The sequence below is a fragment of the Ostrinia furnacalis genome, unplaced genomic scaffold (assembly GCF_004193835.3).
Source record: "Ostrinia furnacalis isolate ACB-3 unplaced genomic scaffold, ASM419383v2 OfSCF3546, whole genome shotgun sequence".
Classification (NCBI taxonomy): Eukaryota; Metazoa; Arthropoda; class Insecta; order Lepidoptera; family Crambidae; genus Ostrinia; species Ostrinia furnacalis.
This window is the reverse complement of record NW_021133785.1, coordinates 653,683-670,373: the sequence shown is the minus strand read 5'-3', so window position 1 is coordinate 670,373 and position 16,691 is coordinate 653,683. Positions and strand designations below refer to the sequence as shown.

At 45.5% G+C, this 16,691-nt stretch overlaps 1 protein-coding gene across 1 annotated transcript in view; it reads left to right on the top strand.

The window, feature by feature from the left end:
* Positions 1-13,537, top strand: part of raptor (regulatory associated protein of MTOR complex 1) — a 31,914-nt gene extending 18,377 nt beyond the window's left edge. The window contains exons 19-29 of the mRNA XM_028311795.1: positions 263-433; positions 1,320-1,449; positions 2,403-2,549; positions 3,121-3,224; positions 6,290-6,370; positions 7,130-7,315; positions 7,652-7,871; positions 9,599-9,718; positions 10,206-10,334; positions 10,920-11,045; positions 11,647-13,537. Coding sequence (XP_028167596.1) covers positions 263-433; positions 1,320-1,449; positions 2,403-2,549; positions 3,121-3,224; positions 6,290-6,370; positions 7,130-7,315; positions 7,652-7,871; positions 9,599-9,718; positions 10,206-10,334; positions 10,920-10,986 — 1,355 coding nt within the window. The 3' untranslated portion in view covers positions 10,987-11,045; positions 11,647-13,537. The remainder of the gene's footprint in view (positions 1-262; positions 434-1,319; positions 1,450-2,402; positions 2,550-3,120; positions 3,225-6,289; positions 6,371-7,129; positions 7,316-7,651; positions 7,872-9,598; positions 9,719-10,205; positions 10,335-10,919; positions 11,046-11,646) is intronic.
* Positions 13,538-16,691: the final 3,154 nt, after the last annotated feature.

The window sequence follows — 16,691 nt, the reverse complement described above, 5'->3', positions numbered from 1 at the left end:
AGAATTTCGTCCAACGACCCCAAGCTACCCATGCTTATCGCTCGCGCGTAATTATGTTGCTATCGCGATTGTGCGACGGGCGGCCGCAGCGAGTGTGCGAGCACAATTGGACAAAATTCTACGTGCTCGGAGACCGGGCTTTAGTATTTATTTTGTGTAAGTTATTGTTTACTTTTTATGTTTAGAAACATATTCATAATTTTGTACCACGTAGGTACCACTTAATTGTATCGTATACCTTTCAAACATCGATCGCGTGCAGGTCAACCGGCCAAGAAGGCGGCGATAGTGCAGACGGCGTTCGTGGAGTGGGCGGCGGCCACGTTCGGGCAGAGCGACGCGGCCGCCTGCCTGCGCGACCCCGAGGCGCGCGCGCACCACGAGCGCGTGTGGCGGTGCGCGCGCAACCGCAGCCTGCGCCACGAGGCACGAGGTAACGCGGCGAGCGACGCGGCCGCCTGCCTGCGCGACCCCGAGGCGCGCGCGCACCACGAGCGCGTGTGGCGGTGCGCGCGCAACCGCAGCCTGCGCCACGAGGCACGAGGTAACGCGGCGAGCGACGCGGCCGCCTGCCTGCGCGACCCCGAGGCGCGCGCGCACCACGAGCGCGTGTGGCGGTGCGCGCGCAACCGCAGCCTGCGCCACGAGGCACGAGGTAACGCGGCGAGCGACGCGGCCGCAGCCTGCGCCACGAGGCACGAGGTAACGCGGCGAGCGACGCGGCCGCCTGCCTGCGCGACCCCGAGGCACGCGCGCACCACGAGCGCGTGTGGCGGTGCGCGCGCAACCGCAGCCTGCGCCACGAGGCACGAGGTAACGCGGCGAGCGACGCGGCCGCAGCCTGCGCCACGAGGCACGAGGTAACGCGGCGAGCGACGCGACCGCAGCCTGCGCCACGAGGCACGAGGTAACGCGGCGAGCGACGCGGCCGCAGCCTGCGCCACGAGGCACGAGGTAACCAACACACGCTAGCGCAGCAGGAGTCGGAGTGCGAAGGTTACGTGACACAGTAGTAAGGGGGAGGGGGTACATTAGTGGCGGCTAGCTTCGTAATATTGCCTCCATTGAACGCTTTTGACTCATTTAACATTTTTTTTATGCATAACAAGGCAGGTATTTGACCACAATCGCACCTGATGTTAAGTCTAGATGCAGTTTAGGATATTAGTTGCATAAAAGTCTTTATTGAAGATGTAGCGATCCAAAATGCTTTCGTCATAATTATTTTAAATTTTCTCAATTAAAAGTAGAATCGGTATTATCTAGGTCGGTTTCGATTTATTCTTCTAATCCTGCTCCAATTTGTATTCTATCCTTAGCGCTGCGCGGCGCGCGCTGCGGCCGGCTGGAGACCCAGGCGTTCCACTCGCGCTGCGCGCTGCCGCCCGCCTGCGTGCTGTTCCACCCCTACGAGCAGCACGCCGCCGTCGCCTCCAAGGACAACTTCGGGTGAGCGAGCACTGGCCGCACTCTGTGTCTAGCGCCGCGGCGGCTGGAGACAGGCTTCCACTCGCGCCGCCCGCCTGCGTGCTGTTCCACCCCTACGAGCAGCACGCCGCCGTCGCCTCCAAGGACAACTTCGGGTGAGCGAGCACTGGCCGCACTCTGTGTCTAGCGCTGCGGCGGCTGGGAACAGGCGAGACGAAGGCGATGCACGCTAGATGGCGACACATTAGCTACAGTCAGTCCTATTGCATCGGTACCACAGAATCTAAAGGGAGATGTGAAAAGGTGTTGCAGGGATTTGCCCAAAAACAGAACACATTGCTCGCGACAGCAATGATGACAGCAGCGACGTTATATGTGTAAACACTTTACATTGCTTGCGTAGTACCAAAGATTATTCGAACATTGAATACTGACACCGCAGTGGATAATGAGCACATTCAATCATACATTCAATCGCACATCACTGTGTATGTAGTGGTGCTGTACGTTCATTACTAACAAACTGGTATGCGAACGAATATTCGCACTCAATGCGATGTGTGCATGATGTACTTGTGGTGTGTGAATTTCAAATACGACACTGGGTTTCGAACTCAGCATTGGCATCTCTCTAGATCTCTATGATCGGCACTGAGACAAGCTAAATTACACCATATTGTTGACAACATTGAGTACACATTTATTAAATACCTCCGCGAAGAATATGTAGTAAAGACTGGTCCGTGAGCACGTAGAATCCCGTCCAATGACCCCAAGCTGCCCATCCTTGTCGCTCGCACGTAATTATGTTGCTGTCGCGCTCGCACACTCACTGCGGGCGCGCGTCGCACAGTCGCGACAGCAATATAATTACGCGCGAGCGATAAGGACGGGTAGCTTGGGTTCATTGGACGGGATTCTACGTGCTCACGGAGCAGGCTTTACATATTATTAATGTGTGTTGTTATCGGCAGCATCTGGGACTGGGGCACGGCGGCCAAGCTGTGCGTGGGCGCGTGGGCGCGCGCGTGGGGCCGCATCAGCGCGCTGGCCTACCTCAACGCGCACGACCACGCGCTGCTGGCCGTCGCCTCGCACAAGGGCAACCTCGCCGTCTACAGGTCGGGAAGCTTCTTTCACATTTCATACAATTACACTTCCAAAAAATGGCTGTGACATACGGACGGGCAGACAGACATGACGAATCTATAAGGGTTCCGTTTTATGCCATTTGGCTACGGAACCCTAAAAGTACCGAGCGTGAGGATTGAACCCACGAAGTATGCTTTATGGGCGTGTACGTGTTATTAGGTCATGCAGCCATCTAGAATGAAATTAGAAAAAGCAGCCAAAATTATAAAAATGATAAAAAAAATTGAGGTGAAAGATTAATGGCAGGCACATGTCTGTCTACTGTCGGTTGTAACGTGGCCTCGACTGCCTTACATAATAATATTTTGGCCTGAGGCTTAGGATGCGCGCTGCGATAAGCTTTTATCGCGCCATTTTATCGATTTTACGCTATAAGCCCATTAGCCCATACGTTTGTCGTCTAAAGTCATTGATAAGATTTTATCACTGCGCGCATCCTAGCCCGCCTGGAATTCTGTCTATTGGACTCATTGTCATAGTCCATTAATGGCCGTACACACATCACCTATGTAACTGGCTGACGAGGTGTTGTGGTGGCAGGCCGTCGAGCAGCACAACGGAGCCGACGCTGGTGGCGGCGTGGCGCGCGCTGGACGTGCGGCCGCAGCCCGACTACCGCCCGCCGCCCGCGCAGCCGCTCATCAGTACGTACCGCACACACCACACCACCACACTACTACCAGAGTAAATACTAATGAGTAGCTCATCTTCATAGAAACGCACGGGCGCGGTTTGTATGTGAGCGCGCCAACACGTATGCGGCGCGCACGCACGCACTGACAAAATTTAGCGGGGATTAGCAGTGGTTGCGCCGAATTTTGTCAGTGTGTGCGTGCGCGCCGCATACGTATATTGGAGCGCTCACATACAAACCGCGCTCGGTGCGTTTTTTGAAGATGACCTACTCATTTGTATTTACTCTGCTACTACACACGACAACTGCTAACCTTCAACATTTCAATATGGGACCAACCTAGAAATATTATGTTTTCAATTTTTAAAATAATTTTACAAATTGGTTTCTAAAAGACTTCTTTGAACACAAAAAAACAACCGACATGAGGACCTGTTTTTTGAAGTTGGATAATTAAAATGTAAAATAAAATATACTTGAATGATTCCACATCAATAAGGGTGGGAATTGCACCATCTTACTTCAACTTTGACAAACGTCAAAAATCTGTCAAACTCCATACAAAATACACCGGTTATCGTCATATTTACGGTCAAAGTTAGGTGGTGCAACTCAGCCTAAGAGTTCACTATACTTGAGCAAACGTTTTTGTTGAACCATATTATCGTTGACTTTCTTCAATATTTTTTTCATATTATAGTATAAGATCCCGCTATACAAGGACCTTCACCGAGATGCTTATTTGATGAAACATATTTTATATTCAATTTAACATGTCAATAATTATATTGCTTAAGGGTTGCCTAATAAATTTCAGTCCAGGATATGATTAATTAATCATTAAAAAAAGTTTTATTTTTAAATATTTCATCGGTTTGATTATTAAACAAACTCCATACCAATCGAAAGTATGAAGCCCATAGAATATGCAAACGTTAGGTTGCCTATTCTTTTCCAGTCATAACTCTCGGGTTGCCAGGTATAAACAGGTAAATTGATAGAGCATTTTGCATCGGTCTGATAATTTAATCAAATATAAATGAAAATAAAGATTATTTCATTATGAACACGGTGGTATAGGGTTGCCTGCGAAAAATCAGTCCTGAATGACGGTTGTCGAATTTTGTAAAGTGAAATTAAAACTGAAAGGTGACATTTTTCGAGTAGTTGGCAACATTTGGGAAAGACGAGTTGTATGAGGCGTTTGTGTGTCTTGTCAAGAGGTGTCGCTTGGGTGAAGAAATTTCTCCAGTGTTGCCATGCTTTCGGAGATTTGGTCCAAAAATGTCGAAAGTGGAAATAACGACTTCCGGTCAAAAATTTGGATGACGCCTCCTGCACCGTGTTCATAATGAAATAATCTTTATTTTCATTTATATTTGATTAAATTATCAGACCGATGCAAAATGCTCTATCAATTTACCTGTTTATACCTGGCAACCCGAGAGTTATGACTGGAAAAGAATAGGCAACCTAACGTTTGCATATTCTATGGGCTTCATACTTTCGATTGGTATGGAGTTTGTTTAATAATCAAACCGATGAAATATTTAAAAATAAAACTTTTTTTAATGATTAATTAATCATATCCTGGACTGAAATTTATTAGGCAACCCTTAAGCAATATAATTATTGACATGTTATATTGAATATAAAATATGTTTCATCAAATAAGCATCTCGGTGAAGGTCCTTGTATAGCGGGATCTTAGACTATTACTCTTTTGTTAAGAAAGACATTACTGGCAACGGGAATCATATTGCACATCTAATAACGACTACCTTACATTGTTGAATAGCAATTTAAAATAATGTTATCTCAATTTGTTTGTCTGTCTTCCCAAAAAAATATTCCTCCCGCCCGCATCATCTCTATGTTTGAGAAATTCAGTCAATTACATTCCACAATCTTCAAATTCATCATATTGCTTTTGAATTGTTGTCTAACCAAAAAAGCGCCCCGCGTCATTGTGTATGTAACAGGCATTACTGCATGAAACTCATGGAACATTATTATCATTTTTGTGTGTAACAGTCGTATTGAACGTACATAAAAAACAGAACATATGACTACTGTTTACTTATTTTCACATCTTAATAAAATTCTGGCCACCCGCCTGAAAAATAACTAAATTAATGTATTTTCTATATTAGACATTTAAAAAAATCAGAATTACTTCACAAAGTTGTGTAGGAAAAAAAGTTTCCCGGCGTCAACCATGTGGATGGTCTGGTTTGGTCAAGTGGGACTTCTCTGTGCTTTTTGTGGACCATTTTTTGCCATTTAGCCAATGACCAACAAATCGTTCACCCAGTTAAATGGATTCGCAACATAATCGAGGGCCTATGGACGCGGTTGTACACCATCTTTGCACTACAATTTCGCTTAGAGCTGCGAACACCGGGCACATAATGTGATGACGACACCACCAATGAATCAACCGTAACTAAAGTCTGTTCGCCGAGAGTTGATAAAAAAAATTAAATATCAGAGGTTCTAAACTCATTATAAATTGCGGCCCGCTAATTATTTTTGTCGATATAATGAAAAAGTTGGTAGATTATCATTATTATCTCTTTTAAATTTACGGGAATTATTTTTATTTATTTTATTTTATTCGGAAAACCAATTTATTCCGGTTAGGGCATACGTGGGGATACGGATCAAACACGTGGCGTCCATGTGTTGGATAATAATAAAAAGTATTTCATTATTATCAAGTGGCTTATAGTGTATCCCAATGTTGCTACCCACTGTCATACCATTCATTTCGGTCTTATGCAAAATAAATCTATTCCGTTTCACACATTGCGGCCCGCCGGCTGGCCGGGGCGCTTGACGATAGCTGCGTGGCTCGTACCATGGTACTCAGTGCGCGTTGTGACAAACGACGCCCGCCATACAGAATGCGATAATTAAGCGACAATCGCTATTGCAAGACATTTCGTAATATTTATCAACTCTCGGCGAACAGACTAAGTATTATGTCGCGATCGTGATCGGTGTCGTCATCCCGTACAACGCGCCTCGTGTTCGGAGCTCGGGGCGGCCGGGCCTGTAGTGTGTGGCGCGCAGGTCTGGCGCAGCTGGTGTCGGAGCAGTTCATCTCGGCCGACGAGCGGCTCGGCGCGCGCCAGCGGCACGCCGGCGCCGACAGTGAGTCGCGCCTACATCTCGCATCTTTCATGCCGCCTCGTAGCAGTATGCGGCTGCCCGAACCACGGGGCTGGAGTAGACGAATGTTTGAACCGATGTTTGACACTCATTGCCGATACATTTGTTCCAACACAGTGCAAGGTTAAAGAGTTGGAACTGATCAAACGGCTTCAGATTAGAATTTCGTTAATAGTAGATTCACAGTTGTACTGAGCCGGAGTTAAAGCGGGGCGAGGCACTCCCGTGCTACGTTCGAAGAATGACAAAAGTACATATCGTCTACTTCGGCCCTCAGAATGCTTGCATTTTCTGTGTTCATTATCATTTGGCTTATGTCTTCATTTGCATGATCATAATCACCCTCATACTAATTTTCGTGTTCGCTTGTTGTGTTATCGTTCATTTATGTAAACTGTCATGGGATATTCGTATTTCAGTTCTGTATTATTTCCGATAGCTATTGTAATATTTTATCAATGCTTAATTATATCGTAAATTTTTTTTTTGGTGTAGATTGGTGTTAGAATTTTACATGTACATAGTTTTATAACGGCCGTATCGAGCGCATCTTTTGTCACCTGCGTCGTTAAGGGCGAACCACTCATACGTCAGTAAAGATAACAGGACAAAATTAACATTTTATTGATGAGTTTTGTTCGAGCCTGTTTTTCCACTCGCTGATTATAATGTTAGTGGTTTGCACTTTGTCGCTGCGATGTAACCAATGGGTCGTTTCAAAAGTATCGTTTTGCGTGGCAGTGGTGGCGGGCGGCGTGATGTCGACGGGCTCCGGCAGCAGTGCGAGCGCGGGCTACAGCGCCACGCCGCCGCCCACGCTGCTGCGCTGGTGCGGGCGGCGCCGCTCGCTGGCGCTGGCCGGGCCCGCGCCCGCCGTGCGCCTGTGGGACGCGCACGTCGAGCTGCTGCAGGCGCACATCGACACGCGTGAGTACCGTGACGTCACACGCATGCTGGTGCCAACATCTTGCAATTGAAATGTCACTTTGTCGACACTGTCTTTACTGCGTTTTTAGTTAATAACTGGCCTAGCATGGCAATGTCTCTTCTAATGTAGCCGTGACTTGAGCTGACTCGTGAGGATTAACGTGCGATTGAAAGCCATACCTTGTTAGTTTTTGTTGAATACTCAAAGACGCTTCAGTTCGAGCTCTTCGCGCTGTTTGACGACACTCGAAACCACTTCAAATAACTCGCCATGATTCGCGAGTCCGAGTGCGTCTCACATCTGGATGTCGCTAATTAACGCTATCGTTCCTACAGAGTGCGAAGCGGGCGTGACGTCACTGTGGCGCGGCAGCGACGGCAGCGGCGGCGGGTCCGGGGGGGCGGCGCACGAGCTGGTGTGCGGCTTCGCGGACGGCAGCGTGCGCGCCTGGGACGAGCGCGCGCCCGCCGCGCCCGCCTACAGCCTGCAGCACCACGCCGCGCCCGTGCTGGCCGCCGCCGCCAGGCACGACCGCCACGCGCTCGTCACCGTCTGGTCAGTCGCGCCGCTGCTCCGCTCGTGCTGTCCTCGCTGGACGAGCGCGCTACAGCCTGCAGCACCACGCCGCGCCCGTGCGTCTAGTCAGTCACCGTCTGGTCAGTCGCGCCGCTGCTCCGGTCGTGCTGTCCTCGCTGGACGAGCGCGCTACAGCCTGCAGCACCACGCCGCGCCCGTGCGTCTAGTCAGTCACCGTCTGGTCAGTCGCGCCGCTGCTCCGGTCGTGCTGTCCTCGCTGGACGAGCGCGCTACAGCCTGCAGCACCACGCCGCGCCCGTGCGTCTAGTCAGTCACCGTCTGGTCAGTCGCGCCGCTGCTCCGGTCGTGCTGTCCTCGCTGGACGAGCGCGCTACAGCCTGCAGCACCACGCCGCGCCCGTGCGTCTAGTCAGTCACCGTCTGGTCAGTCGCGCCGCTGCTCCGGTCGTGCTGTCCTCGCTGGACGAGCGCGCTACAGCCTGCAGCACCACGCCGCGCCCGTGCGTCTAGTCAGTCACCGTCTGGTCAGTCGCGCCGCTGCTCCGGTCGTGCTGTCCTCGCTGGACGAGCGCGCTACAGCCTGCAGCACCACGCCGCGCCCGTGCGTCTAGTCAGTCACCGTCTGGTCAGTCGCGCCGCTGCTCCGGTCGTGCTGTCCTCGCTGGACGAGCGCGCTACAGCCTGCAGCACCACGCCGCGCCCGTGCGTCTAGTCAGTCACCGTCTGGTCAGTCGCGCCGCTGCTCCGGTCGTGCTGTCCTCGCTGGGACGAGCGCGCTACAGCCTGCTTTGCTAAGCTCCTCACTGGTTAGCGCCGCTACCGGTAGACGGCAACCGAATCAGCGACCGGCACCGCTTACCGAATGAGCGACCGGCACCGGTTACCGAATGAGCGACTGGCGCCGGCAGCGTAGGCACTCCCTAACTTTTACTACACTGATCTTGTCGCCACAAGGTAAAACTTGACCTTCACTGGTTGAGTTTTTATTGGCGGTATAGCTGTAAATCTTGGTTACACAGGAGTTGCAGCAGTGGGAACGAGAGGTGGGAATAGTTCGTACTGTCCTCGGCTGGGACGAGCGCGCTACAGCCTGCTTTGCTACGCTCCTCATTAGTTAGCGCCAACCGGTAGACGGCAACCGAATCAGCGACCGGCACTGGTTACCGAATGAGCGACTGGCGCCGGCAGCGGGAGCACTCCCTAACTTTTACTACACCGATCTTGTCGCCATAAGGTAAAACTTGACCTTCGCTGGTTGAGTTTATATTGACGGTCAAGCTGTAGAATTTACTACTACACAGGCTACACAGGAGTTGCAGCGGTGGGAACGGGAGGTGGGAATAGTTTTCTGGTTAACTTTTATTATGATACTTTAGATCCTAGCCACACAGAAGTTGGCAGCCGTGAGAATGCTTCGACGCACGTCGACGTTTTCTAACTTGCACCAGAATAGTAAATATCGCTGGATTCGCTGGATATTAACGAAGCTGATATTATTGATCCTGATAAATTTATTATCGTTCCCCTACTTAGAAACTCTAGAATGTAATCCCTAAAACACAAACGAACGTGTTAATTGTCCCTAATTTGGTCAGGGAACTTCGCAAACTCGAATCTGTCCATTCGTTTGAGTAAGAAATTATTCCATGCTTAACTAAACTTTAACGTTAGGGTTGTGGCCCCAGATTCAACTCGCAAAGTAAAATGAGTCCAACGGCAGAGGTAATAGAGTTTGTTTCCCCGCAGCTCTTCAGGCTTCGTGCGCGTGTACGACGCGCGCAAGCTGGCGGCGTGCGTGTGCTCGGCGCGCGCGCCCGGCCCGCTGGCCGCCGCCGACGTGCACCCGCTCGCCGACGTCATGGCCTGGTCAGTGCACGCTCCATACATACATCAATCCAATTATTCATCACCAGAAATATGCATGCTTAAAGAAAGGTCCATAACGCATACATAATTTAACTCCATGGATAGATTTTAGTGCGCTCCAGTTTACAGATTAGTGTTGGCCTGAGGAACAAAATACCTAACCTACCTAAGTTTGGTTTTATTCAGGGCAGCACTTAGTCCAACTTCTATACATGGATTGGAACTATCTTTTACATAAAGATGCATGTCATAAATTAAGTTTACCATGTCAAATCAAATTACAAAAATTCATGACATCATCGATTAATTTATGTTCTTTTTATAAGCCGCCAAAACACGATACAGCAATATGTTTAATAATACACGATTTTGAATGAATTTAAAGACCTTTAGTCGTTTACGTATACATTAAAGTAATTACTCACACCTTTTGAACTTCTTAATCCCATTATTTCCCATAAAATGTAAACTTGTGATGTGTGCGCAGCGGGTCGGTGAACCAGTGCATCAGCATCTTCGACCTGAAGGGCGGGCTGCTGAACAGCATCAAGCACCACGAGGGCTTCATGGGCGCGCGCATCGGGCCCGTCGCCTGCCTCGCCTTCCACCCGCTCCGGTGCGTAGCTCTTTCCCCATACTTCGCACGTGACGCGCCAATGGGAAACATTCTAATGAGGGCTATCGTTTTTATACTTAACAGTTGGCACCCCTGGCGATTGACAGGACCTTACTATACAGTAGAGCCATCTTGATGAGTGCAAATGCGATAGTCCTCCTACCACTTAAGCGCTCACCAGTTGGTGCCACTGTCTTCGCTACTAGCAAGTGACAGGACCTTACTCTACAGTGGCGCTAACTGGTGAGCGCTAAAACGATAGCCCTCATTGTTTAATTACGCAAGTAGACAAAGAGCACACTTTAGTTTACACGTCTACCACTACTTCGAGCCAGTAACATGGGTCAGAGCTGAGAAGAAGCAGCGCAAGAAACTTAGTCACTATTGTCAGCCTCTATTTATAGATTTTACAAGATTATATTGCTTACATGTACTGGTGTAAGCTAGGCAGTTTTAATTCCATACATTTTTGTCTAATAAATAATCATCTACCTTATAATATCCCTTTTTCATTAGGATACTCTTAATATGTAATTGAATCATGCCTTATATTTTATGAAGTAATGTGAACGGTGGGTCGCACAGGGTGGCGCTGGGCGTGGGCTCCAAGGACTCGTCCGTGTGCGTGTACGTGGCGGAGGCGCGCCGGTGACCCTCGCTCTACAGCCTCGCGCTGCCGCTGCCCTTCCACCAGTGAGCGCTGCAGCCCAGGTACAAAGCGACAATGACCCTGCATCATACGTCGTTTCATCCACGAAGATGCGCCCCAACAATCTTTGGTCGAGGGAAGCGCGGGTGCGGGGATTTTGATCCGAGCGATCCGAGCGTCATTATTGTAGTGTGCGTGTGCACTCATGAATGATTTAGCGTGTACCGATAACACTCAAACATTAGCGGAAGGATGGTGTTTAACCCTCCCATAGAGGAGGGTGGAATTCCCTCACCCTGCGCACTTCCTAGGCGCTATCACTCACTCCTACCTACCACTGACTGGGTACTACTAACTACTAGTGAATGAAACACTGTCTTGAGGTCAACTGAATTCAATGCTTTATTGCGTCCGGCCGGGCAAAAAATCTGGACACCGCGGGCTAATATTTTGCATATAAAATACAAGTGTCATCTATTGGTAAAACTATGTAAACAAACACAAACATTACAGGTGGTGCCATCTAGTAATAGAACAAAGAACGAACTTTAAACTAACTCTTAACAGATGGTGGGGCGCGTCTTCGTAGATGAAACGAGCTATACCCTACCAAATTGTCAAAAGTTCCTATTGCGATGCTGACGTTTGATGTTCTCCCCGCAGCTCCGCGCGGGCGGCAGCGGGCGCGAGGCCCCGCCCCTGAACGTGCTCGTGGCTCCCCGCGCCCGCAGCCCCCGCACTCCGCCGGAGGCCTGGCTGGGTGGGGCGGACGCCTGTATCGCCTGTCGTTGATCAATTACAATTATTTTGACTCGCGAACTCTTTAATGATTTTTTATACTTTCGTTTTGTCACTAGAACGCTATAGATCGGCGACAGGGAGCCCGGTGACGTTTGTGGAGGCGAGCGTGCACGTCACGTTTGGTGCTACCGTATACTGGCGCGTGACTCCGCGCGACTTCGTTGACAGAATTGACACTGACGTGATCGCCCGTGAGCGAGACCGTTCCTCCGCTCTGAGGATGTGAGGTGGGCCGACGGTGGTGCGTCGATCGTTCGGACGGCTGCTACGTTTCGCCTTCAGCGCGGCGGTCGCGCTCACACGGATCCATCGATGTACTGTGCCCTCGAACTCCGAGGGGACGCTGACAATGCAAATATCATTGCTAATATAGCCAAAAACCTATGTTATACAATAATATTCACAAATATATCGCTTTAAGTATGTACTTTTCAAATAGTGATCTAACCGACACTGCTGTGTACTTTACCAGTGGTACAAACGACAGCACATCGAGCTAAACACTGGCATGCGTCTTATGTCGTTACAATGATATGGCCTATTTTGCAGCAAAAATGTATATATGCTGATATGCTGTCGACTGTACAATATTTATGATTATTTATTTCGCAGTGTATTATACTCGACGCTTATTACGTCGACCGATGAGATGAGTTAACTTGCACTTGCTTGCGCGACCAATGTTAAAAATATAATATTTTATATCTGTGTATTAAAGTTATGAATTTCATGATGCTACAGCATCTTGAAACATGAATTTGACATTGCAGAATTTTCAGACTAGAAACGCTTCCGAGTAATCACTACACTTTATTGTACTACTCAAGATTTTTAACATTGTCACGCAATACGTATCGTTACAAAATACAGATGGTGTGAGCGTATACTAATTAGAATAGGACTACGTAAAACTAGCACATGCCATCAATGAAGTGTTCAAACGGTGCTAGGTCGGGACACGTCGCCTGCTCGCCCGCGCCGCGGCGAGGCGGCAGCAAACATATTCCTAGTTAAGGTTCAATTTGAGATTTTTTATCTCAAAGATTGCTAAAGTAACCACCGTGTAATAAAACACACCAGCTGTAAAAACTAAAAAGGTACTTAGTTTTTGTACAAGAAAACAATATTTTTTTGTTTGAAATATTTTTTGTGATTGCTGATTTACTGAAAGTTCCTAAGACTTAATAAATATTAGATGCCATTTTAATTTAAATAGGGTTTCGTTCATTATATTTAAGTGGCCAATTTTGTGTTCACTGTATTTTATTTGTTTTTATTTATAATTAGGTAGAAAGTAGGTGCATGAGTATAACCGAAGAAATTATTTTCAACTTTTAATTATTATGATGATCAATCAGAACATGTACATTTTCAATTATGATGAAATGCAGCTATTATACCTGTCTAGTTTAAGTGATACAATGAGCATTTAACATTATGAATAGTCTGTAATTATTAGTAATTGGTTAGGTATTGTTCATATGAACAAAAATAAAATTATTAAGGTTTTAACCCAATGAATTAAACACCCATACAATTTGTGACTGCAGTGTCAAAATACTGTGGCTAAAAATAAATTGATGTAATCATGTAACAGTGTGTTAATGTAATTATGAACAAACTTGATCATTTTTGTGCACATTATGGCACTTATCTATCAATGGATTTAGTTTTGCTTTTACATACCTACTGTGTAATTTAAATGTACATTTTACATAATAATTGTTGTTGTTAAAATAAAATATGATAAACATTGCAGTGTTTACTTTGCTACCAAAACATTTATCATTGGGACCAAACTTATTAGGCTGGATTGCACCATCTTACTTTAACATTAACAAATGTCAAAAATCTGTCAAACTTCATACAAAAACACCGGTTAATGTCATACCTAGTTACCATTAAAGTTAAGAGNAATACTCGATGCATGTATTTAAAATCATCGATAGAAAGAAAGAAAGAAAGAAATAGACTTTATTGGACACAGTAAGCACAAATTATAATCTATATATAAATACAACGTGTCCCAAAATTCAACGATAACTCGGCGCCACAGGGCGGACATAGTCATGGGTACTTTAGGAAAAATAAGAAAAAAAATCTATCTCAATTATTTTTTAAGTTACACAACAAATAATGAAATTCGTCGAAAATTGACACCCCTTATGATATTTTACATTACCACGGCCACAATTTTTCAAGTACTTCTGTTTTTTTGTTTGTATCGGCAACCTAAGTAGTGTTGCTGTCCACCCCAATCCTTAAAACCCCCAGAATCCTTGCAATTTTTACACAAAAGTTAATCAAAATATGATATTTCTTTAAAATTTTAAACGATTTTTACTTTCACTCAACTTTGACTCGTCGTTTTGTAAAAAAAACGTACAAACACTACTGCGGCAAGTTTTTTATAAAGTTGACGCAACTATCCAAGATTCCAAAATGGTATAATACTCTAAGAAAACTAGTCGCAAAAAAGATATGCGTACCATTTTTACAAGCACTTCGCTTGTTAGTTAGTATGGGATAAATCTTGCAACTGAATTTTAAACCAGTTCTCCTCAACCAATTGAGCTGAAATTTGGTATACTTATGTAAGTACGATGACAATGCAATATTATGGTATCATTGAGCTGGATGGAGTCTGGAGGTGGCCATAGGAACTTCTAAACGAAACGGCGGAATTTCATCTAGTTTAGGTTCGTTGGATTTGTCTTTTCGTGCACTTTAGTGCTAGATGATGTCCAGAGTGCTGATGATGAAGTCAAGAGGTGGCCAGGAGCTGGCCATAGGAACTCCTAAACGAAACAGCGGAAGCTTATCGAATTTGGGTTCGTTGGATTTGTCTTCCCGGGCACTTAGGCCATGAGATTGAGAAACAACTAAAAAGTTTAAAATAAAGTTATAATCGCGCATGGAATTTATTCCTCTTTTTTTCTGTTTGCGCTACAAGCTTTCGAAATTATTTGAATCTTGCATACATTTATTTTTATCGTTAAATTCTTTCTTAAAATTTCGCATTAATGCTTGTTTTTAAAAAAGTTTTTTTTATTATAACTTTATTTTATACTTTTTAGTTGTTTCTCAATTTTATGGTCCAAGTGCTCGGGAAGTCAAATCCAACGAACCTAAATTCGATAAGCTTCCGACATTTCGTTTAGGAGTTCCTTTGGCCAGCTCCTGGCCACCTCTTGACTCATTATCAGGATCCTGGATATCATCTAGCACTAAAGTGCTCGAAAAGACAAATCCAACGAACCCAAACTAGATGCGATTCCGCCGTTTCGTTAAGAAGTTCCTATGGTCACCTCCAGACTCCATCCAGCTCAATGGTACCATAATAATGCATCGTCATCGTACTTACACAATGTAACCAAATTTCAGCTCAATCGGTTGAGGAGAACTGGTCTTAAATTCAGTTGCAAGATTTGTCCCACACTAACTAACAAGCGAAGTGCTTGTAAAAATGGTACGCATATCTTTTTTGCGACTAGTTTTCTTAGAGTATTATACCATTTTGGAATTTTGGATAGTTGCGTCAACTTTATAAAAAACTTGCCGCAGTAGTGTTCATACTTTTTTTTTACAAAACGACGAGTCAAAGTGGAGTGAAAGTAAAAATCGTTCAAAATTTTAAGGAAATATCATATTTTGATTAACTTTTGTGTAAAAACTGCAAGGATTCTGGGGGTTTTAAGAATTGGAGTGGACAGCAGCACTANATCTTGCAACTAAATTTAAAACCAGTTCTCCTCAACCAATTGAGCTGAAATTTGGTATACTTATGTAAGTACGATGAAAATGCAATATTATGGTATCATTGAGCTGGATGGAGTTTGGAAGTGGCCATAGGAACTTATAAACGAAACGGCGGAAGCTTATCGAGTTTGGGTTCATTGGATTTGTCTTCCCGAGCACTTGGGCCATGAGATTGAGAAACAACTAAAAAGTTTAAAATAAAGTTGTAATAAAAAAAAACTTTTTTAAAAACAAGATTGACTTCGTTTGAAAATTATAATTGACTTCATACACTATTACACTTTTTAGTTGTTTCTCAATCTCATGGTCCAAGTGCTCGGGAAGTCAAATCCAACGAACCCAAACTCGATATTCTTCCGCCATTTCGATTAGGAGTTCCTTTGGCCAGCTCCTGGCCACCTCTTGACTTCATCATCAGGACCCTGGACATCATCTAGAACTAAAGTGCTCGAAAAGATATCCAACGAACCCAAACTAAATGCGATTCCGCCATTTCGTTTAGAAGTTCCTATGGCCACCTCCACACTCTATCCAGCTCAATGATACCATAATATTGCAATGTCATCGTACTTACATAAGTATACCAAATTTCAGCTCAATTGGTTAAGGAGAACTGGTTTTAAATTTAATTGCAAGATTTATCCCATAATAACTAACAAGCGAAATGCTTGTAAAAATGGTACGCATATCTTTTTTGCGACTAGTTTTCTTAGAGTATTATACCATTTTGGAATCTTGGATAGTTGCGTCAACTTTATAAAAAACTTGCCGCAGTAGTGTTCATACTGTTTTTTTACAAAACGACGAGTCAAAGTGGAGTGAAAGTAAAAATCGTTCAAAATTTTAAGGAAATATCATATTTTGATTAACTTTTGTGTAAAAACTGCAAGGATTATGAGGGTTTTAAGAATTGCAGTGGACAGCAGCACTACTTAAGTTGCCGATACAAACAAAAAAACAGAAGTATTTGAAAAATTGTGGGCGTGGTAATGTAAAATATCATAAGGGGTGTCAATTTTCGACTAATTTCATAATTTATTGTGTAACTTAAAAAATAATTGAGATAGATTTTTTTTCTTATTTTTCCTAAAGTAGTCATGACTATGTCCAAACTGCGGCGCCGGCTTATCCTTGAATTTTGGGACACG